A 24,653-nucleotide genomic window follows, 5' to 3' on the forward strand; every position below is an offset into this window, starting at 1 on the left:
AAGCTGATAGCAACAATTAAGCCTGTGGTTCAGTATGCTGGGTGAGACAGAAACGCACCGAGCTTCGACTGGTTTTATTCTGTATATTAAAAACAGATGCAAATTGTAATCATGCTCCATTTTTTTTTATCAAACTTGACATTTTAAGACAACCTTTCAGTGGAGGGTTATTCACCAGAAAATGACAATAGTTTATCGGTGTGTGCAGATCATTAAAGAGATCAGAGCTACGGGGCAGTAGCACTGGTTCTACTGGCAGATTATTTCACCTTTAATTGGGAAAAATGTCTGGTTATAAGTGACCAACAGATTCCTTAATGTTCATGAACATTAAGGAATTATTGACTTAAAACAAACTACTATGTTTTGCTGAAAAGTTACTTGTAAGTTAGTTTTGTCTTATTTTAAGCGTCAAATGACATTTGCATTAGAAACCAAACCAAAACTCCTCGGTAGAATGTTGTGTTTTTGCAGATTAAGCCTCTCCTGAGTGCACGGCTACCTGCACAGACACCATGTGTGTCGTTCTCCTGATGGTAATGCTGTGCAGTTGCCCATTGGCCAGGTTCCTCGCGCTGCTGCTCCTCAACACGTCAGCGTCTCGGTTGCCCTCCAGCTTGTATCTCACCTCCAGCTTATCTGAACACACAAAAAAAGTTTATTTTTTTCCTCCTCAATTTAAACTTGTTGGTGAAAATAGCCTCGTCTTTGTTCTTTAATCTCTTCACCTCTGTCTGCAGATGCCCTTTTCACCTCAGCAATGAATCAGAACGATGAGCATCTGAGGTAATAACGCTTTTCATGCTAAGAGGATTAGTTGTAAGTCCCTATTTATGAAATAACTCTAAATCTAATTAATTTTTTATAATATTGAGAGAATTAGGAGTGAACACAATGGAAGAAGCATTTCTGGAGGCTTTAAGATTAGAAAGGATGAATTGCACCTTGTCCTTGTAATGCGCACATGTTTACTTTATTACAATTTTTATTATGATTAATCCCATTACAAACAGTTCAGGATTAAGATTTACTGAAGTTTTTCTTCACAGTTTAGAGAGAAGAAATCACTGTTTGTCACAGCGAAGGGAAAAAATGGAGGAAATTTTTTGTCCTGGATAAAAAATGGTTAAAAACGGTGCAGAGGAAGTGAAAGAAAGCGCTTAGGGATTTACATGGACACTTTCTATTAAAAGCCTTTACCTGGTGAATCCGCGGCCGGCGCAGAACCTTAATGCCCTGCTTCCTATTAGCTTTCTGAGCCATTAGGACCAGGGAAAGAATCTATTTAAAGCTAATCTAGGTGCAAAGTGCCAATTTTCCAAGACTCCTGGATGCTGAAAATGTAATTCTAAGTTCAAAGTTTTACTACTTCAACTCTTAAAAGGCACAACTTAATTATCCAACAAAGTTTGTGGCTGTTTTATTCAACATTTCCCTGATCTATCACCTATTAGCAGCAGAACAATGTCCCATTTCTGCAGCACTGTTTACGACGTCTCTGATAAAAGCACAACATAACAGGTGGTGAAGCTGTACTGATGAAAACCAGCAGGGGTTAATGAGGTAAACCCAGATGGGGGGGAAGATCTGAAAGATTCCTGAGGAAATAACAAGAGTGCAGAAAGAGGGTAAGACATTAAAGGAGGAGATGAGAAAACTTGAGTGGGAGAAAAGGAGAGGAAGCTGAGAAATTCAGAAAATCAGCTGTTGGACGACGAGCATCTTTTGATGAAAAGGATCCAAAGATTTACCCACTAAAATCTGATTTTATTTAGACATAAATATAACATCACAAAAACTAATTCCTACCAAGTAGTTTTGGTCTAGTTTTTAGTACAATGTATTCGAGTCTATTAGTACATTGAAATAAGACCAAAAAAAACTGAAATACTTGTTCAATTGGCATTCACTTATAACATGAGGAAAATGTCCTGTTATGAGTGAAATACGGTAATCTGCCACTGCAACTAACACCTTTTCATCAAGGTTAAGGAATTACTGACTTAAACAAGCTGCTATATTTTGCTGAAAAGTCACTATTAAGTTAGTTTAGTCTTTTTTCCAAGTGCACTGATTGCAGTTTTCTGGCTGATCGCAGATTACCGATTTTTAAAAAGCCTGATCTGCCGATTCTGATTTTGGCCTATATCAAGTTTTTTTTCTCTGAAATGTTGCTCAATATAGCAAGAAAGCCACTGAGTTGACAACAGTGGGGTATCAACTGCAAACATGCAGACATGACCTGGTGGGCCGGTCGGTCAGTCAAACCTCTCGCTGCAGAGCAAAAAAGGACAGTGGACCATTTTTCAACCTTTGCTGAGGTAGATCGGCTTCACATGTAAGAATCGGCCGATAAATGTTCTCTCAAAATTAAAAAAACTGTTGCACCCTTACTACCAATTTGCAGAGGAAATTAGACCAAAACTCCTTGGTAATATTTAGTGTTTTTGCAGAGGAAGCTTTCTCACCATGCTTGTTGATGAGCACAGCCAGGAACTCTCTGTAGTAAGAGCCGACGTAAAGCAGCAGAGCCGGGCTCTGAGCCGTCCTGAAACCCATGGAGATGTTTTCTCCTCTCAGCGTCGTGTCGGAGTAGATGGAGGACGGCAGAGCGCTGCTGTTTCTGGTCAACTCGTACGGCTCCTTGAAGGTGTATCTGACCGACGTTCCAGGTTTGAAACTGGCTGACAGCTCTACAAGGGAAACAGATTATAATCCATCACTGTTGGAGAGAAGAAAATTGTCTTGAAACTCTGGCAGTGACTGAACCTGCTGAACCCAAACAGAGTTCACTGTGGCGGCACTTTTCTTCTGAAACAGGATTATGATTCACTAAACCTTTGATTTCATGTGGTATCCAAATGCTTTCAAATGAGAGTTAAGTGTTGCAAACACAGAAAAAGGTATTGTGGAAATATGTAGAAGCTTAACCTTTAAAACACCCACACACTGAAGCTGAGAACAAAACCTGTCATGGTTTAAAAACATGAAACACTGCTCAAGTTTTCCTCATGATTTATAACACACAACGTTTACTATCCTTTCAAACAACGTGGGAGAGCCCAGAAGTTGACTTCACACTTCTAATTAGGTTATTTGATGTAAATAGAGAAAGCTGTGGGTCACTTTTAAGAAAACATGTCAAATGCAGTGTTTCCTTGTGTGACATCATGGGAAAACCAGCCAAAATAACAAAACCAGTCAGTTTTATCCTTGGTTCCAACTTCCAGGAAGCTCAATTATTTCTTCACATTTAATTTTAACAAAAACAAACAGATGTAGTTTCAAAAAATATGCTAACATGAAACTTTCTTATCCACAGCAAGTGCAAAGGAAATGAAAGATGCCTTCTGTGCTGGAGACATTTTACAGGAACGTAACAAGCTACAAATATTCACACAATTAATCTAAATGTTGATTCGCAGATTAGTTTCTAATATTCTTTTGATCTTCTGTTGAATTGTACACAATGAATATCAGAAGACTCTTGGAAATGTTTTAATGTTATTAAGAGTTTATATTTTAACCAGAGTCTTGTCAGAGTTAGTGTGGCTGAAGCATTTCCTCCAATATGAGTATCTGAGTTGTTTTCAAACTCTCAATGTTCCTTATTGATCAACAAAAGTTAAAGCCTCCAGCTGTAATCAGAGCATCGAGAAGAGTTCAGATCTCTGCATAAGATGTGAATAATTATCCAATAGATAAGATTTTTCCAGATTTATCCACTTAACTAAATAAACAGATTTAAAAAGAATGTGTTTGAGCCCCTTTAATGGCTTTAGTTTTCTAAAGAATTTAATAAAATGGTTGAGTTTTTCTGATTTGCGTCGCTTCAGGTTGCAGTGTGAACGTAGCCAAAATGTCCTGGTGCAAAATACTTTAAAATATAAAAAGCAGTAAATTAAAAAATAAAAAAATAAATAAAAATGTTGATTCACAGATTAACAAAACAAATAAAAAGACGCTGACTCAAATACAATAACCTCAGGACAAGCTTTAAAAATAATTTAAATTAAAACTGAATTTGTCACTTATGGCAACTAACTGGTGTTTTATTTGTTTTGGTTTTGTTCCAGTTAGAAAGCAGACCAATATGTTTATAGCTTCATGTTTTAGACATTTATTCCCAGTTTTATTTAACATGGTCTCACCTGTCTGGCAGAAGACTCCAGTGTAAGCCGACAGGCTGCAGTCGCAGTGGAAGCCAGTGGCTCTCTCCACACAGCGGCCCTGGTTCTGGCACAGCGAGCCGTAGCTGCTGCAGTGACCCGGGCAGCCTGGCTGAACGCCGGGCGTCATCTCTGCCCTCTCCTCCAGGTCCAGAGTAACACCGTTCAGCTGCAGAGCGCGGATGCAGCCTCTGAAACCCCTCTGCCTGGACGCCGTGCCTCCTGCAAACACCGGAGGAGAGAAGTCGGTGTAAGTGGCTCAGCCGTGTGAAATTGGAAAATAAGGACAAAAGCACGTTTGAGCTACTTTTCCCGTCTGTCATCTTTGCTCAAGAGTCTCAATTATTGCTACCTGAGCTGAAAAGCCTGAATTTTTCTTCCCCTGTGGTTTTCTATTTATTCCACCTGACATTTACAACAAACCCACATGTCACATCAGCTCCTCCAGAAGCATCAAATTGTCAAATATGAACACAGAAATAGCAGCAGGCTGTAGGTGGAAAGGTGCATTCAAAGACAACACTAATCTGCTTTCGTTACGTCTGTCTATCGCATCTTTTCAGCTGCAGACGGGTTCATCAGGAGAATGGAAACCACCAAGAATTCATGCCTTCTGCTTTTTTACCAGTTCAACACATTTTCTACAACATTTCTGTTTCCCTCTAACAATTGTTTACATTTGTTTCAGAACTGACACAAATCATTAAGCACATTTTCAAACTTGACAAACTTCATGCTAACACTGACTGCATCTAAAGGCTCATATTTTTAAGTGGAAAATAACAGATTAATGGTCCTAACAATAATGAAAATGTTCTACTTTGCAGAACTTAATGAAAAATAGACTTATGATAAGAAAATAGGACAATAATGCTTTCAATTAGTGCAGTTTTGCCATTCACTGCAAAATCACAAAACATTAAGGTGTTTTTGTCTCGTTTCTAGTCCAAAACACAAAACTAACTTACAAGTAACTTTTCTGCAAGATAAAAGAGCTTGTTTTAAATCTATAATTCTTCATACCTGCAGATTATTTCATTTATAACATTGTGTCTTGTTATAAGTGAAATTATTTGTCTGTGATCTAGAACTTTTCATTACCTTACATTTCATTATTTGTAAATTAATTTAATTTTATTTCAAGTGTACTAAAACATACTTGGTATGATTTTGTGTTTTGTTCTTGAAACAAAAATGATTATTTTTACTTTGTTGAAAAGGTTAAACTGCCATAGATGAGCTAGTAAGATAGCTTACATAAAAACAAACATTTAATTCACAAAAATGTATTTATATACAAGCTTCTTGCTGGTTACAACTGTAAACATTTAAGTGTTTAAAGTAAATATTTAAGCAACCAATGTTTTAAAAGCATGTTTCATTTACTTCTTTATTTGCTTTTCTGAAATAAGACCAATAAAAAGGTCAACTTTATCTGGAAAGGGGGAAGTTATGACAAATAGACATTAATAAAACCAGCAGTTTCCACCAGTGTATTATAAGCCTGGCGGCCCACCATGCTTTACTAGCCTCGCCGCCAGGCTAAGCGTTGCTTGTTTGCGTTTCAAGGGGAAAAAAATTGCCTTAAAAAAATAAAAATAAAAAATAAAAAAAGCCAGGCTGCAAGCGTCTCTGTTACTCTGAGCATTTCACTAGCAGAGCAGATTTATCCTTAAGGATAGGTTTATAATAGATAGGTTTCTAGTTTATGCATTTAAAGCCGACAGCGCGTGAACTAACCACACAGCTGGCGCCTCTGCGCTTTGCCTCGCGCGCTGCCGCTGCTTTACCTCAGCGCGAATCTCGCGCGCGCCTCCTTTCACTGAAACTGGACACAGGCTGACCTGTATGGATATTTACATCAACTTACTGTGAGGAATTATGATCCTCTGGAGAAACTCTAGGTAAGAGTTTAAAACCCGCTGCGTTAGCTCTGGTTGCCCATCTCTATGTGAATAACTTGTAGTGAATTCAGAGGCGCGTTGTGGAGCGGTGAGAATGATTTATCTTTGTGAACGAACAATTATATGCGGCGTTTACATCTCAACACGCTGCCCAGCGTGTGGCTCTGTGTCTGTCTTCCCTGTAAAGTTTATGTCTGTGGTCCCGGTTGGCCGGAGAGTTAGTGGATAACGAGCAGCGCTAACCTGATCATGCAGGTTCAGCCCGTTGAGGAGCTTTAACGCTCTCTCCTCGGAGTCACGCATCACGCTGATTTTATATTATTTTAGTATTATTTTTAGTATTATTTTTCCGGTTACACGATGCATCAAACCATATCAAATGCGTTGTAAACTTAGAGTTAATGCGCGCGGCCGCACAGAGATCGGAGAAACTCGTCCCATAAACTCGACCAACCAGAATAGTTTCTGTGACAATTAAAAACTCAACAGACACGAAATGGAAGAGCTACTAAAGCCAAATCTCCCATTTGTTGCGCATCTCTGCACAGTGCAGCGGATTTACTCATTGTGCAGGGCCGGTCCAAGGCTGCATGAGGCCTTGTGCAGACTTTGACTTAGGGGCCACTCAACCTGCTAAAATCATAAGCACCTCTAACAGCTTCTGTGTTAGAGTTAGTGAAATATGGCAGAAGGGAGTAGTTTAATTGGCCAGCCTAAAAAGCAATAAGTTATAATCGCAGTTTACTAATTTGTATTTGTAAATTCAAAGACTTAACTCACAGCATCAGATTGTTGCTATGGTAACAAAACAATCAAAGTATGAATATTGTTCATTGAAGCTTTACAAAGTAAACTTGCCAGCTCCTTAAAATCTTGTATTTAAATGTTAAACAATTTAAAATCATTTAATTTATGTATGCCTAAACAATTGAATCAAATTTAACAGCATTGATCATCTCAATAAACAAGCGTTACATTTATGTATCTGTGGTCCGTTTTAAAATATTAGCGTTTATGGGGCCCCTGAAGCCCTGATGGAGCCGCTGACTTAATTTGGATTAAACAGAAGTGCAAATTTGTTGTTTTTAGACTAGTTGTGGGTTTAAATAGCATTTCACTGGAGATCTTTTTCTGTAACATATAATTGCACAGTAATACTTTGATATTTTCCGTCAACTTAACATCTTTTAATACAAAAACACGATAGACCGCCGGTGGACCGCCTCGACGCCCCCACCACTGGGCTTAGCAAGTTTTCTGGAGGAAACCCTGAACAGGTATAAAAATCACAGTAACATGTACATAAGTCCAACTCTGATGAGAGAAGGATGTGTGAGAATTTCACAGGTGAACAATTTATGATCCAAGAAGAGAAGCTCAGTTACTGTCCATGAGTTTATATGGGAAAGTGCACCCTGCTCTGGAGCACAAAACTGGAGTGAAACTGAAAAGAAAAAAATAAAGAGTAAGCAAAACGAAGGCCAACGTATCAACAGTTACCCTTCAAAAGCAAACAACCTCCACCTGCAGATTTAGAAAGTATAAAACTGAGGAATGAACTGAGTGGAAATCAATGGAAGGAAAAAAAAAACTCATGTTTTGCTCAGAGCAAAACATGAGTCACTAAAGCGACAAAATATCCACAACAGCGAACAGATTGTTGAGCCAAATCTACTTGGTGTGGGTTAAAGTAACTTGTTTCGCTAAAAACAGTAAGCACAGTTTTAGAAAAAAAGTTTCATAAGACTTGCTTTAAGTTTTAAATGTAAATGCTGCTTAAAATGTTTGAAATGTTGTCAACTTCAGATAATGACAAAAATAATCAAGTAGCAAAAGGTTAAGACCTAAACTATTCATACCCCACATGAACCTGGATTTATGATGATTATCAACAAACACTGAGTTTTTATTTGAAAATTATTTAACAGAAAGGTCTTTAACAGCACTACAGCAAAGAAACTTCTTACACTGTATTTCCTGGAAAGCTGTTTGATTGTTTCCACAAGAATTTTAATTATTAATTTTTTTAGGTTAGCTCAGAGTTACTGAGTTCTGGACTGAGACTTGGCAGCTCCAAAACATAAACATCACAGTTTCAGTCAGAAAAAGAAGCAGCTTATAAAAGTTAAAACTAATTTTAGCCAAAAACAGCAGGTGCTTGGAAACAAACAGGCTGAAGAGAAAAGCAGAAGATACATTTTTACCTCATACATGCAGCCAGACATAATTACAGCTGGATACGATAAGTAGAAGCAGCACATTTAACAAATTATCACATGAGAGCATAAGTTTTAATCAGCACAAGTTTGACTAAAAGTTTGTTTAAATGTGTGAATAAAACATTTATTTGGATGTTTTCTTCCTGCTAAAACAAAGATGAGATAAAATGACATTTAAAGATTAGATTAGACATTTACCATTAAGGATGTCAAGTCATTTACTACTACTAATAAACATATTACTTTTGCTGGATAAAGCTTACAAATAATAAAGAAATACAAAATCAAATAATGCAACACATCACATGAAAACTCATTTATATACATTTTTATTTTTCATTTGTTACAAAAGTAAAGTAAAGCTTAAAAAAATTTAATATGAAAGCTGACATTCATATAGCTTACCTACAATAGCATCTAGTAGTGTGCAATAACAGCAAAACTGTCAAATTTTAAAACTGTATTTTTGATATTTTAAACCAAAAATGATAGTGTTTTAATCGAAACAAGGTTCAACAATCAAACCAAAGTCAGAGTAATGTTGCAGATCCAGATTTTGCTCTTTTATTTCTAGTCTGAGGAAAACGTGCAGCACTAAATATTTATTAGAAAGGTTTACTGGAGGTTGAAAAGAGAAGTTAACATTTCACCATGCAGGCCTAAACGTCTCTGTGTCCATGAAAATGTTCTACAGGAATACAAGCTGCTCTAAACCCGCTAAAGGCAGAATTATGGCTCATGAATGTGAATGCATACAATTCATGCCTGGTTGAGCATTAATATGGGTTATAAATATGTAAACACTGAGCTCTAAATGCTGCAATAAAACCCCAAAAAACATCTCAATCAACTTGATATCCAGACACATTTTCTCTCAAAGCAGATCTGATGAAGTCGTTAAATTGTCGTTTTTTAGGCTGCTGATGGCAACCTGCAGAATGTCCTATAAATACATTAATATTCCTCCATAATTTCACTGCTGCTCGCTTGTCCAATTTCACTGTTTGGTCCTTTTGCTTCAAGTTCGGATTCACTGATAAGAAGTGATGCCCAAAATATTTACTGATTGATTAAAACTGATAATGAATGATGGATTTTCATTACTTTTCGCTCCAAATCTATCAGCAGGATTGGGGAGCTCATGCAGAATGTGAAATGAACTGAGATAACCTGCAGTCCTCGTAAACCATGCAGCATCTCAGCGTCTTTGTACGGAATTTACATAACCATAAAAATACTGTAAACAACACGCAGGCTCCGATTTGTTTACATCCTGATGCGGTTTCCAGGCGGTAGGTTTTACTGCTGATCTGCTTGCACAGCTAATGAATCTGGATGTCATTTAGCAATCAGAAAGCTTCACCTCAGCACTTTCCTATTCACTGCGAACAGCTTCTGCTGCAAGCCAAACCACAGAAAAGCTCTGTACTATTAACAGGCTTAAACAGCACCGTCAAACAAAAAGATTCAACTCCCCAAGAAACATTTATAATCCTTTCAGAAACTTCTCTTTTTGGCTTGATATTGTTGGCTCGATAGAAATAAAAGAAAATCAGATTTTTCATCATAATGTCTTGCTTTGAGAAACCTTTAAAAATAAGTTTAACAACTTATAGGCTTTGGTAAATAAAAATCAACAGTAGTGAGTGATGTCGCAGCTGCATGACAAGGTGGTAAATTGTTCTCCTCGTAGTTTTTGACCAAAAATATGAGGACCAAATTAGTAAAAGAGCAATAAAAATTATAATTCTTTTCTGATGGAATTTAAATCTTTATGCAGATCAATTTTTTAAAACAAAATTTTAAAATGACTTTTCTTCCGTTTCTTCAACTGGTAAAATCTAACATCCGTTTTTTACGGTAATCTTTGTCCACTAATGAAGGCACACAGACACCACACAAAAAGTTTAACAGAAGACAATTTAAAAGGGAACATAAAAACAGAGAAGAAAGTAACCCTGTCATGATAATTGTGCTTTTTCTTTATTTTCCTTAAAATTTTATCATGTACTATGGGAAAGGGGGTTCTGTTTTTTTTCTTTTTTCTAGTTTTATTGTTCAATTTTTCTTTTCTTTGTTGAAAAAAAGGGCTGAAACTGCTGGATTGTAATTTTGTAATTTTTCTTTTTGTGCAATGTTTCATCAGTATTGTATTGAGTGCATTGATTAGTATGTGTGTACAGTGAGATGTGTATTATATATATTTTTTTTTTTTGCCTTCCTTTGTCTCTAATAAATAAAATTATCATATACTCACTAATAATGTAAAATTTGTAATCATTGTAGATACAAAACATAAAAAATTGTTTTGCACAATTGGGTTATCATAAGACAGACCCGCAGTTCCTGACTTTTGGGCTGAATGCGTTACATTTGAGTGAAAGTAGGTCAATGTTTGTGGTTCGAGTTACTCCAAACCTAAGATGAATGGAAAAAAGTTATTAGATGTAAATTTACCTCATATTTTTTTGTTTGCCTGTAAAACATCTTGCTCTCTAAGATGTAAAAGTGTCCATTTGCATCAACCACCTATGAGGTCAGGGGTCAAACAAAATCCTTCAGAGGGTCAGGAATGGCCTCAGGGCTGCACTTTGAACAACCCTGATCAATGATTACATTAAAGCATATAGGCCAAATTAAAGATAGTTTCAAAAGTAGTGAATAAAGAAAACCATTGAGTTTTTCCCGTAACTAAAAATCCTGTTAAATAAAATAGACTTAAATCAAACTGAATAGGAAAACATCTCAGTATGCAGGAAGCCTGAGAGGACAAAAGACATTTGCCTGTAAATTAATAGAATCAACGCTCCTCACCAATGAACAGCTGGCTGTTGAGCTGCAGGTGGACGTGTCCGTCAGCCGGCGCCTCCTGCGTCGCCACAGGCAGGTTGTCCAGTCGAAGCGACGCCTCCTTGATGTTTCGCTCGGCTCGGACTCGATGCCATCGGTTGTCATTCAACGGGACCGTCGACTCGACTTGAACTTCCAGTGGGCCATTACCAACGTCGAAGGAGAAAACCACCCGAGCAGACGCTTGATAAAGAAAAAAACGGACAGAAATATCAGACAGAATCTGTTATTTGGTTCTACAGAACGTCTTACTGCTTGAAGAAGTTGAACATAATCAAAGTAATCATGATGAGAAGTCAAACATTTGACATGTCAGCTTCATGTCTTACTCTAAAGAACAATCAGCCTTTTGTTTATTCAAACAGCAAACATCAATCTCAGTTAATGACAATTGGACTTCTGGGTTAAATCTCCATGATTCTGCTAAGAGGCAGATGGTTCTTTCCAAATACAGCTGGAATCAAGCCTCACTCATGTTTCCATATGGTTCCCTGTGCACGTCTGAAATGAGCCAATGCAATGAACGGGGAATTGAGACAGGAGCTGCAACATCCAGTGTAGAAAGACAAACAAGCAGACAGGGACAGCGTTGGCCTCTCTGGAATGAAATTTAATTACTCTATCACAACAAAACAACAATAAAGCCAACATGGCTTCTAACTAAGCAGAGTGGGAACAGTCCTCAAAGGATAGCAAACAAAAGAAGACCAATTTGGGGCCATGAGCTGATTACATAAAAAATAAATAAATAAAAAACACGTCTCATTTTTCCAGCCTGCCGTAATATTTGCCATATACTGCCAAGTTTAGCAGATCTGTTGGGATAAAGGAAGAAAAATGAGCAGGTAGTGAAAATGAAACCAGCTTATAAACTTTTTCCCTGTGGCATTTCACATTAATATGCATGACTTAATTTCTGAACTTATTTGCTTTGGTTTCTTTACACGTGTCAATTAATTGGGTTGTTATCAACAGCATCTTTAGTATGGCAGCCATTTGTAAAGTAATAAAACAGCAATAAATTGGTTTATTAGTCTGAGTGTTCATTTCTCAAAGTCATATTTTCACCTTATTATTCCTATTTTTATTAATCCAAACTAAATATTTAATTAAAAAGTCAGATATTTAGTTTAGAACACAATATTTAGCTTTCAAACTAAATATTTAGTTCCTAATTAAATGTTTAAGTTGGAACTAAATTTATTTATTTTGAAATCTAAATATTTACTTCCAAATAAAAGATTAGGACTCAATAATTATTTTGTAGTTTGTAAATATTTAGTTTTAACAAACATACAAATATATAATTTGAAGTAGTTTAAACTGAAACTACTTCAATATAAATAAATATTTATTTTAAAAATAAATATTTAGTTTGGAAGCTAAAAATTTAGTTTCAAACTAAATGTTTAACTCCGAGTTAAATATTTTGAAAACTAAATATCGAGTTCCAAATTAAATATGTACTTGGGAAGTAAATGTTGAATTTTCAAAGTAAACGTTTATCTTCCTAACTAAATATTAAATTTGAAAGTTAAATCTTTAGTTTGTAACATAAATATTTGTCTTGTGAATTAAATATTTAGTTTGGAACTCTGACATTTATGAAAATAGGAAAATATGACAGAAAAATGAACAGCTACATTTATTCTTCATGACAGGCTAATTAAACCAAATTAATGCTGTTTTTTTTTTACTGTGTAGTTTAGATAAACGTTTACTATGAGAATTGTGACGTATTCAAGACTCATTTAACCCGTTGTATGTCCATTAAAATAAGACGAAGAAACTCAGTTAAATAGAAGTGAGAATAGGAAAGTGGACTGGCAATAATGATTTTTAAAAAGTGCAGAAGAAAGATTATGCTGTCTAAATCTCAATCTAATCTTATTTGAATACTTAAAGTATAATTTAAGTGTTCATAATGTGAAAAATTGCATTTTTCATCCATTAGACTTAAAGCAGAAGCTGAATCTAATCTGTGCTGCTGAGTTTTCCTCTGCAGTCAGATTTCAGGACCACGGCCAGCTCCCCAGCCATCCTGCCCAGTTCCAGCACCACGGACAGCTCCGCTCGGCTACAAGTCTTTATTTACTTCCTCCAGGGTGTCTGCTGCACTCTATTTGTTTCCCCTATCAAAAGGGAGAAGATTTAAGAGAGTGCAGAGGAAGCGGACCGCCATCCCTCATGTTTTGCTGCTGGAAGTTGGGGATGTATTGCTTAGGGAGCGCAAAACAAGATGACAAAAATACCCCGGCATCCAGCGGTAACTTCATTTAGAAATTTGTTCCTTGGCCCCAGCTACAATGTTTCGGAGCAATCTGCTGGTGATGAAGAGGGAGGGGTTGGTATACAGAGGTGGAACAGCCAGACAGACAATGATTTCCCCTGAGAGGGATGTTAGGGGGTTGGTTTCCCTCAGCTGGATTTTTCTTCTTCTTCTGTTTGTCCTTTAAAGTCAACGACTTCCTCCAAAGTGAAACAAAAACATCTGCAAAATCTAACCCAAGCAACAACCCCCCACCCCCCACCCAAAAAAAAAACAAAAAACAGCTACATAAAAAATTTATGTAGCTTATTATTAAACTCACAAGAATAAGATGGGATGAGATTTTAAAATTACTTTAAAAAAAACTTCAAAGATCAAATTTAGGCTGCCAAAAGTTATTCATCCTGCGTTTTTTACTTATTTCTGACACGAACTCAAACTGAAATCTTTCTTTTTCCAAATTCCTTGTATGTCTTCACATCTTTGTATATTGTTTTGACTAAGCATGGTCTGCAATACAACATTTACCATTTCGCAGCTACTAATGATAGCATACCTGCAGCCAACGGTCGTCATAGCGACTCTTTCTGCCTCCTTCGACACCTGAACAACTTGCAATGCTATTTTTCATGTTTGGTCTGTCAGACTTTGGATTAAAATAAAATCTAATTTGTGAAATATTACATGAGCTTGACTTTTTCAGATGAGTAAAGCATAATATTTATTCAGATGTTAAACTTATAAATAAATTTCTTCACAGTTCAGTTGCACCACTGCTAGAATACTAAAAAAATTAGTTAGTAAATAATCAAAATGGTACTTGTGTTTTGAATAATTTTTCTTTTATTCTTCTTTTTTACAGTTTTAATTAGAAAGGTTTACTGTAAATTGTACTACTTTTAGCTATGCATTGAAGTCTGTCATAAATCAAAAGTCATGTATTTTGTTTTGCATTTTAATTAAAATCTTTTTAGTCTCCTCCATCAACCTGCCAGGTGATTAGAGGTTAAATTTGGCTCTGGCATATTTTCACAACGTATTCATGTTGATCAATATGTATTGTCCCCTTTATAAAAATCAATCTAAAGTTATTGTTCCTACTGGAAACACAAAATGCTCCCAAACAAATGATTTAAGAGTTGTTTGGGCATCTTCAATTAGAACTTCAGAGTTTTATTCAGTTGTCTCAGCCTTCTGGTTTCTCTCCCAGCTGTAGTCAGTCTCTACTCTTAAGTGTAAACTGTAACGACAGGATGGACTTCTTACCTGAATCTGTCACCATGGTAACTCATGTTGCTTTGGAGCAGGTTAGGTTTCAGGATAAGAGATAAAAACAAAGAAAGTACTGTCTATTTTCGTTTTTCAATCAATCAATGAAAAACATAAAGAAAAAATGAAAAATGCTTCAATGCACAACCGCGCTCCATCCTCCGCTACTTTTTTTCCATCTCACTGAGTCACATCGTTACATCTTATGTCTTCAGAAAACCTTTGTGAGAGAAATCTTAGCAATATTGATCCTTGCATAACTAAAACTGAAACTACTTCAAACTGCTACATGCTGTCTGTACATTTACCTTTTATTCTCAGATCGCTTGTGTAACTCTAAGAAAATGCTGTTTAATGTCACAAATTGACCAGAACATATTTCAATTAGGATATTTAATGAGCGCTCCGCCTTTTAGACTGGATCATTTTTATCTTAGTGGACCAAAAATGATGCAACACCATGCACAGATGGCAACATTAATAATGACAAAATGTTAGACTGATTAAATAATTTGTCTTTGGTGTTGAGGATTTATTTGATCATTCATTAGTTTTTTTTATTATTATTATTTCTCTTTTTTGACGAGATTTTCGTTTCTCTCTTTGTGAGTCAGTAATCCTGGATTGATTTACTGAGTTGATAAACAGCTTCATAGCATCGTCTGATCCAGCCATCCATTGTCATGCCCACTCATCCTTGCAGGGTCGTGGGGGGCTGGTGCTCATCTCCAGCAGAGAGGCCACACGTTGTAGAGTCCGAGCGCATTAGATCTCAAGGCCTCAGGAGAATATTTCTACCCAGAGCCAGACTCTGAAAGTGAGCAAAAAAGGTGAAGAATCCCTGAACCTCTTCTAGAGAGGCAACGCTACAGGCTAGCGAAGGCCAGATATGGAAAATATCTGCAAAGCTACAGCTTACATAAGCGATGTATTAATATGTTTAACTCTTTATATTAGTTCGTCCCTATATAAGGAGAAAAATGTGTTGCTATCTGAACAAAAACAGGATATTTTTGGATATTTTTTTGGATTTTGTGTGATGCAGAAACTTGACACATTTTTAGTGGAAATGCAGCTACTCTCCACTCTCCCCTCAGTAAAAAAGCTCACTGGTTTTCATTATTCTTTGCTGGTTGATCCAGTTACTCCATGTCCTGTTCAGTAACACCTTTCTGAAGTATTTATTTCTCTGGTCCAGTCATTTATTCTTAATTCCTGTTGTTTTATTGTTCTGCTCCAGCAACTGGTTTTTGATTTGTTTCAGTTCATCTAATTATTTATGGATTTTTGTCTCTTTCTGGATATTAAGCTTCCATTATAATTGAAATAATGGTGTGTTCCCATCATGATTAATCACCATCCTGTGTAGTATTGACAGAAAATATAATAATCCTTTATTTATTTGTCCCTCAGTGAGGACATTTCTGTATTCAGCAGCAAAAGGACAGAAAGCAAACAGATAGATGCACTGCCTCTCGCTCCTCGTTTTAAATGAGTATAAGTGTGCTGTGATGCAATGTGACAATTTAATTATAAGAAACACAAAAACAAAATCAGTTTATGAGATTAGGTGAGCTGGGTGAGTTTACAGCTACAAAAAAGAAAAGTTTGATTTACTAAATTATGTTTTGTATCTTCCTGCACCTCTTAAAGCAGACTAGTTACCGTTTTTCGGAGTGTAAAACATTTTTTTTTTGAAGGAGTTTCTAAATTTATATATGGACTCCAAGATTTTTCTTTCTTTCTTTCTTTCTTCCTTTTAATAAATACACATTTTGCAAATATTGCACTTCAAATAAAACTCATAGGCTCAATCTTGTCAGCTTATGTGAGTTATAAAAACATTTTGGGATTTTTATCAATATATATAAGAATCAAGTATTTGAAAATTATGACGTCATAGTTCAGTTTTTATGGAACAACATGAAGCTCCTGGCCGAGGGACATATTTTACAGTCATATTCAAATTATAAATACTTCCTGAAAAGTTCATTCATTTCACCAACTCAGTTCACTAAGTGAAGCATATTATACAGATTAATTAACAGATTGATATTTTCAAGCCTTTACTTCTGTTAATTTTGATAATTTTCTGCTTACAGCTAATAAAAACAACATTTAAAATTAAAAATAAACACATTAAAATAAAACACATTTCAATACAGAATTTTGCACTTAATTAAAAGTAGGTTCAATGCCTACAAACGAAACTAATCTGAGTACATATTCTAATTTATTAAATATGATTGTATATCTTTAGTATACTGTAATTTACATTCATAAAATAATGTTTCTTTAGTGGATAAGACACCAAAACTGACTCCATCTCAGAAATTTGAAATGAATCCTTGGAAATCCAACCCTAAGTGTGACTCTTAAATGCTTTTACTTACCAATTCCAACATGGTGCTAAATGATACACAACTGTCATCTAAGATTAAAAAAGCTGTAATGTATAACTTTGGAGTTTTGACTTCAAGGTTCAGCCTGTAGTTGTAGCATTTCATGCAGAAATTGCTCACTGATTGGTCGTTGTTTTGCTAAGGTGCCTGGCTTTAAATGAGTGGAAAAACTTCCAGCTTTAAGTCCAGTTTTAGAAGTTTATCTCAGAAAAATCAGGCTGTACGTAATGTGCCGCGTGACGTAAAGCTGTACAGTCTTAAACAGGCGAATTGAATTAAACTGCTTAGGCAATATTTGACATGAGAGAAAAACACTGAGATGGTTTCAAGCAAAACAACGTGGGACAAATTTACATGAAAATGTCAAAATTTGCACAAAAACTTAAAGATAGAACCCTAAATAACCTATTTAGATAGACTGTCAGCAAAAAGAGTTGATTTGGGAGCTAGTTTCTTCTTTTCTTTTTTTTTACCATTGCTCTTTCCATTGTTGTCCATCATCCTGAATTTGCTCATAAGGGACTTCATTCTGGTAAAGATTCAAACTAATCCTTTAATTTCATTCTGCCTGACTAATTTGTCCAAATTAGAATTACATAACACAATCATACTGGGTTAGAAAGTCTGGGATCTGTAATTAATTTGATTTAACAAATCTAAATTACATAATTGATTGATTTGGACCAGTTTTCAGTCGATCTAAATGAATCACTGTGCATAATGGCTTCTAAAAACAAAACAAAAAACTTATCTAAATTAGATAAAACATCTGACATCAGGTGCAATCACCCATAAACTACACAAGTTTCCCACAGTCATGATGTAAATAATCTGTTGCACATTACTCAAGGGAAAATATTTAATGGAGGGTCAGAGGGGGGAACATCATGGAACATCTCTAAAATTAAAAACATGGGCTACGGTAATTATTAGCTTTGTTTTAATGGTTTTAATAATCCCCAATTTTCTGCTTGGGCTGTCAGAATACATTTTGGATGACAACAAACATTAAACACATAAACAAAACATTTTATTCTTCTCTGAAGAATAAAAAAAAACAAAATTTTCCTGACATTTTAAAAGTACAAACATCAAAGTTCAGACTCATTATAAACACAAAGAAATGTAACTAATTCCCTCCTGCACTCGTCTGATATTCAGTGTTTTATTCCAGCTTCTACTCACTGCTTAGTTCGATCCGGATGAAGTCCTTAATGCCAAGGTTTTCCAGGAATACTCCAGAGGAAGCAGTGGTCTTAAAAAGGAAGGAGATGTCTGCGCTCAGCTCACCGTGGAAGGTGGGGAAGTGGAGGTATGACGTCTCCTTGTCAAAAAACGCAGCGTTCCAGAAGTTCTCTGCGAGAAAGTGGGAAAAACAAATAAATTCACTGTCAAGATCTTCAGAATAAAACCAAAAAAAAAAAAAGAAGAAAAAAACAGGAAGGCAAACAGGGCTGAGAGTGTTTTATAATTCTGATTGTTTAGGGAAAATGTGGCTTAAATTACAAAACAGTAAATGAAATCCATGCAATCTTACTCAGCATGTAATAAATCTAGAACTTTTAGGTTTTAGATTTAAAACCTTTCATTACCATTTCGGCTGTTTGTCTAATTTTTAGATATATTTGTCAAAGATGTATTGCATGGGGAATGAATTCCTGTTATGTATAAAGTGTTTATATAGGGGCAACTGGATTAATTGGGCTGTTTACGATGTTTCACCTCGCATGCAAAAGGCTTCTTCAGTTCTTTTTGCATGTGAAGTGAAACCTCCTCAAGATACAAGGAAAGAAGTGAAAATTCAAGATTTTGTTTTTATTTATTTTTGCAGGGTTTTGTTTCTGTTTGGGTCTCAAAAACACCCAGTTGTTTTTTGGCAGTAAGTTAATATTTTTTGGTGTCTGGAAAAAGAGTCGATTCAAAAACTTCCTGATTGTTGAGTCAGACTGCACCGTTACTTAGCAACCCCAGCAAAGCTCAGACCTTTTACAGCTGGTTTTACTGCTGTACAATGGCTGCTGGAAAAGGCAAATATTTTGTTGTTGACTTATCATCCAGAAATCACTTGCTGCATTCTTTTTTGTATAGGAGGCTCTACTTCTGCTTTTCAAAGATGTACAATTGTATGACTGGACATATCTCTGCAGCTATTTTCATGTGAGAGTGTAAACGTTGATTTGGAGAGTGTGGCCGGCAGCAACTTATTTGGATTTGAAGTGAACTGCTAAAACTGCTCATTCTAAAAAAAAAAACTAAAAAAAAAAAAAAAAAAAATCAAAATAGGAAGGACAGACCAGACTAAAATCTGATTAAAAATGATTTTGTGCAACAAATATAATACACATGTTTTGTATAGACCATAGTCCTATCCTAACCTGTTCAAGGAAGCATAATAGATCTCATTTAAGCACTTGTAGATGTAAAATACAGCTCTTATGTTACTGTAAGAAATTAGAAAACTCAAAAATTAAATCGGTTTAAGGAAACAAACAATTATAGGCATAAATGCCTTTGCTTTTGGCTATAGTTGCGAATAAATTATAAGAAAAACAATTTACATTTAATAGGCTGTCCAGGATTTATGACCTTATATAGAAATCAGATTTTTAAGACCCTTGCTAAAAACTATGTTTAAGATAAATAAGTTAGAGAGGCTCAGTTAAAGTTAAAAGGTTTAGGAAGCACTGATTTAGATAAACTTACTGTCTCCATAGCAACGGAGTGGTCCCACCCTGTATGCTGCCTCTGACCCCGGCCTCTGGAGGTCACCCACTACCAGAGATCTGACTGGGAGGCTTTCCTTATGGGTGACCAGGCCTGAGTCCTCAGTCCTGGAAAACAAAAACATAAAAAAGAGGAAAAATAAGCAGAAAAAATGGCAAAACTGCTCCTGCATTGATAGCTTGCAAATTCACATGGATGTACAACACATTTAGCTACAACATCATATGAGACAGAATCTAGATGCATCACTTCACTGCAAAAACACAAAATTTCATCATGAATTTTTGTCTAGTTTCTAGTATGAATATTTTAGTACTCTTGGAATAAGACATAACTTGTAAGTTTTCAGAAAGATGAGCTGTTTAAGTCAACAATTTTTGAATATGGTTACAAACAATACTAATTCCACTTGTAGATTTTATTCACTTAAAACAGGAAAATTGTGTTTTTGTCATAAATAAAATATACAAATGAAGCTAGAACTTTTTTTTTAACCGTATTCAAGAATTATTGACTTACAACCAGCTTATACTTCTTGTTGAAAAGTTACTTTTAAGTTAGCTTCATGTGTACCAAGATATTTGCACTAGAAACAAAAATACTTGGTAATATTTTGTATTTTTGCAGTGTTGTTTCAAAATTAACTTTTACTCCCATCTTCATCTTTGTAAATGTTATCATTTTTGCAGAGTAAAAATTCAGGATAACAAAAATCAACAACCAGGATTGAAAGCAGAGATGCACAGAATGTTTTATGCCTGATAAAATATGGAGGCGCAGCAGTAGTAGCTCTTTTCTGTGAAAAAAACATTATAATGGAAGTCAGGATTTGCAGGTGGGTGTTGCTCTGTACTTACAACATGATCAAAGGTTAAAGCAGCTTTTTTGTTTTTGCCTTGTCAGTTTATTCCAGATGATTTGGTGTTTGCTAAACTACTGAAGTTGCAAATGGTGCGTTGCCAGTCACTCGTGTGAAGCGGAGCGAGGTGAAAGGTTCAGACGTGGCTCGTTTATTTTCTGCGTGTAGATTTCGGCTGAGCGTTCGTATAACTTCATTCTGATTTTGACATGTTTTCTTCGCTGATCGTTAATCATTTCTGTGTGGCAAGCTGCACTGCAAGGCAGATGGAGTCAGAAAGAACTGCTGTTTTTAGTCTGTATCAGCAGTTGGGTGAAGAATATAACAAAATAGTATCCATATTGTTTATTACTAGTTGAAAGATCAATGATGCTGATACAGCAGAGCTTTTCAAGTCACTCCACAGTATCTCAGAAGGATAAAGATCTGGCCTTTAACCTCGTTTTGCAAGTTTATATTTAAAACACAAAGACTTTGCTTTTGCACTACAAAAACAAAATCTTACCAAGTAGTTTCTGTCTAGTTTATAATGCAAATACCTTAGAAAACTTAAATTAAGACTAAACTAACTAATAAGTAACTTTTCAGCAAGACACAGAAGAAGTTTCACTTGCAGATTATTTTTCTCCCTCTGCTTGCATGGGTTCTCAAGTTAATAGACTATAATAAATTATCTTTACATAAGAGTGTGTGCGTGTGTGTTTTTGTCCTGTGTGTCTTTGTGTTGCTCTGTGATGGACTGGCGATCTGTCCAGGATGTTCCCCGCCTCTCGAATGATGGCTGCTGGAGATAGGCACCATTAACTCCCCTACAACCTTGCAAGGATAAGCAGGTGTAGATAGATGGCTGGAAGGATGGATGTCCAAATATGATTGGAAAACCACATGACAGACGACTGTACATGTCTATAATAGTCAGTACCACTCCAATCTGTCTGCGTCACAGTTGCAGTAGTGTTGTGGATCCAGGCAGTCGCCCTGCAGGCCGCAGCCACACTGCTGGCTGCCTGGATGAGCTCCTCCCCAGTAAGTCTGCTCACGGCCGGGGGCGAGGCCGCCGAGCCACCAGCTGAACGGAGACCCCTCTGAAACACACACCACACACACACACACAAACACACACACACACACACACACAACGGCTACATGAAAACTTTAACAGAAATAATCTCTTTATCAATGTGATTTTGGATGAGTTTACTCCAAATGTCCACGTGGACTTCAGGTTACTTTACACATAATTATAATTAACCAACATAGAAATCAAATATCACACACCTGGTGAAGCTTATTCTTAGTTTAGATGTAAATTATATATAGGGGTCTTTTGTTGACTAATTATAACTCGTATCATTAAAGAAAATCGACTTGTTGAAATAACCTAGACTTGCCTTAAAACTCCCCACTAATAATTTGATTTTAATATCAAGTCTAACAGAAATTGAAACCTGTAAACAAGCTGTTTCACAACAAACAGGACAGAAAATTAAGATTCAATTAAAAGAAAAGCGTATTGAAAGAATGTAGACCAAGGACTTCCTCCAGAATAACATATTTTTCTTAACTGCACAAAACAAAAATGTTGCTTCTTGAGCAAAATAACCACAATCTAATTAAACCTAAAATTTTAATACTCCAGATGAAAATTCTTAGTTTTTTTCCTTCTGTAAGTACATCTGTCTCCCTACTTGAAGTGAACAATAGAGAGATATTCCAGCTACATTAACCAGTTTTATCCATCTTCATGGTTCCATGGTTACCACTTTTACATGTTCTGCCTTGAAATAATAATAAAGAAACACAAGAGCATCTCTACCTGGGGTGTTGAGAAGGCGGGACTTCCTGCAGTGGTAGGAGAGTTCCTGTTCACAGTGCTCTGATTGGCTGATGGAGCCCAAAAGCTGCTCCTCTTCAGATGAGTAGCTGAAGTGGAGCGATTGTTGGTCCACACCAGAAACCGGTCGCAGTCTGGTCAGCTCAGTGTTGTTGTGCTGGATAATCATCCATGTGTCGCTCTCTGTAAACATAAAAACGTGTTGATATAATTATTATGTCCTAATTTTTTTGACAGAGAAAGCAATTGAGTGTAAATAATCAAGTGAAATTCATCTTTAAATCAAATATCTTGTACACTTGACATAAGACAAAATTAATTCACAAATAACTTTTCAGCAAGATATAGGAGCTTGTTTTAAGTTAATAATTCCTTAATGTTGATGAAAAAGTGCCATTTATTTTGATCTATAATATGAGAAAATATCCTTTTCTACTGGGAAATTGTTTCACTTGTAATAAATACTTTTAAATAATATTAAAGAATTACTGACCTAAAAAAAAAAGCTGAAAAGTTACTTGTAAGTTAGTTTAGTCTTATTTCACTAGAAACATGACCAAAATACTTGGTAAGATTTTGTGTTTCTGAATCAGCAAATCATTATGTAAGCTTGTTAAAATTAACCAAACAAGCAGATAAGAGATGAGTGGAAACACCTGCTGCTGTCAGAAAAGAATCTACAGCAGAAGAAAGGTCACGCATGCTGAACTTTCTCTTTGATCTGAAATGTACTGGACTAAATTAGGTTCTAGATTATTGTATATCTTGCTAAGTGCTTTAAGATTGTGAGCCGTTGTACAAAACAAACATATTATTAAACCTAACTGAACTGACCTATAGATGTAAATTATAGTGTGTGGAATACAACAGAAAAACACAAAACTCTTTCCATGTGGGATCATCATAGAAAATATGGATAAACCCACTTGTTTAGGTATGCTGGCTGGGTGGTTCTTCTTTTCTCTTGTTTGTTTGGAACAGAATCACACATTTTTTGTATGTTTCTCTTTCTTTTTAAGAGTAAAATAAATCCAGATGTTCCGTTTTTGTTTTGTTTTATTTTTGTTTGCATAAAACCTGTTAAAGACGAGACAGATTTTATCTCTAACATAAGAGTCTTTGCCCTCAGTCAGGTTAATATACATGATTGTGATCAATTCCCTGCAGACATATAAGCTACAACAATTTGAGTTTCACCAAAACTGCTGTATGTTATGAAACAAGTGTCCTATCACTGTTTATATCATAATGTAAGGAGGTAAGAGGCTGGTAGGGTGGATGACTGAATGATGTTATAATGGAGATTTTAAAAAAAGCACAAGAAACATCAATGCTATCATAATAAAGATTATCGTGCACCAGGAGAGAGGAAGCATTTCAGGCAGGTAGGTAGAAAATAAAGTGAATCAGACTGAGATGAGTGAAGAATCATCATTTGCAATTATGCAAATTCCAAGCATTCAAAACAAAGTTATGACTTAATAGAGAGTTGCGGTGTGTGTGTATGTGTGTGTGCGATACTTGTCATGTTGCAGTAGACCAGCTGTGGCTTGATGGGTCCGCTGCCGTCCACGTCGATGTAAAAATATCCCGATGTGTTGCCGCTGTGTTTGTACGCTTCACAGGACTGCTCATACACAGCTGGGAGGAAAAATAATGAGAACATCGTCAGGAAGTCGCCTACAGCAGCAGAGACAGGGATGAAGACCAAACACTGCTGGAAAAGATTATGATTGCTGCTTCACATGGAAACACACTGGACAAAAAATGTCTCCGACTAGAGTTTGCAAATAACCTCCTTTCGGATAATTGTTGCATTGAAGATTAACTGTCAGCAGGCAACAAGTTGTTTAACTCCAACTGACTTCTTTAAAAAAAAACATGCAGACAGACACATCCCAGGGACCTAAAAAGATGTTTATTTAAAATGGGTCATTGAGAAAATATCTAAAAAAATTACAGAAGCTACTAAAATTTGATTAAAAGTTGTGCAACGCGTTATTAAAAACTGGTAGGAAAGCAAGGAAGATATATGACCGGAAAGAAATCATAAATGATGGGCAATCACTTAAACTTGTTGTGCAGTGCAAAAACACAAAATCCTACCAAGAAGTTTTAGTCTAATTTCTAGTGCAAACATCTTAGTACACTTGA

General features: G+C 35.9%; 1 protein-coding gene across 1 annotated transcript in view; it reads right to left on the reverse strand.

The window, feature by feature from the left end:
* LOC106961753 (contactin-associated protein-like 4) overlaps positions 1-24,179 on the reverse strand; it is a gene marked incomplete at its 5' end in the record, with an annotated part of 37,204 nt that extends 13,025 nt beyond the window's left edge. Inside the window, 9 exons of the mRNA XM_015055710.1 lie at positions 503-639; positions 2,469-2,693; positions 4,152-4,391; positions 11,107-11,325; positions 18,268-18,438; positions 19,786-19,913; positions 21,588-21,750; positions 22,482-22,682; positions 24,021-24,179. Of these exons, the coding sequence (XP_014911196.1) occupies positions 503-639; positions 2,469-2,693; positions 4,152-4,391; positions 11,107-11,325; positions 18,268-18,438; positions 19,786-19,913; positions 21,588-21,750; positions 22,482-22,682; positions 24,021-24,179 (1,643 nt within the window). The remainder of the gene's footprint in view (positions 1-502; positions 640-2,468; positions 2,694-4,151; positions 4,392-11,106; positions 11,326-18,267; positions 18,439-19,785; positions 19,914-21,587; positions 21,751-22,481; positions 22,683-24,020) is intronic.
* Between the last annotated feature and the right edge of the window lie 474 nt (positions 24,180-24,653).

Source organism: Poecilia latipinna, unplaced genomic scaffold, assembly GCF_001443285.1.
Source record: "Poecilia latipinna isolate Pla-1442-1.1 unplaced genomic scaffold, P_latipinna-1.0 Scaffold1332, whole genome shotgun sequence".
NCBI classification, from domain to species: Eukaryota; Metazoa; Chordata; class Actinopteri; order Cyprinodontiformes; family Poeciliidae; genus Poecilia; species Poecilia latipinna.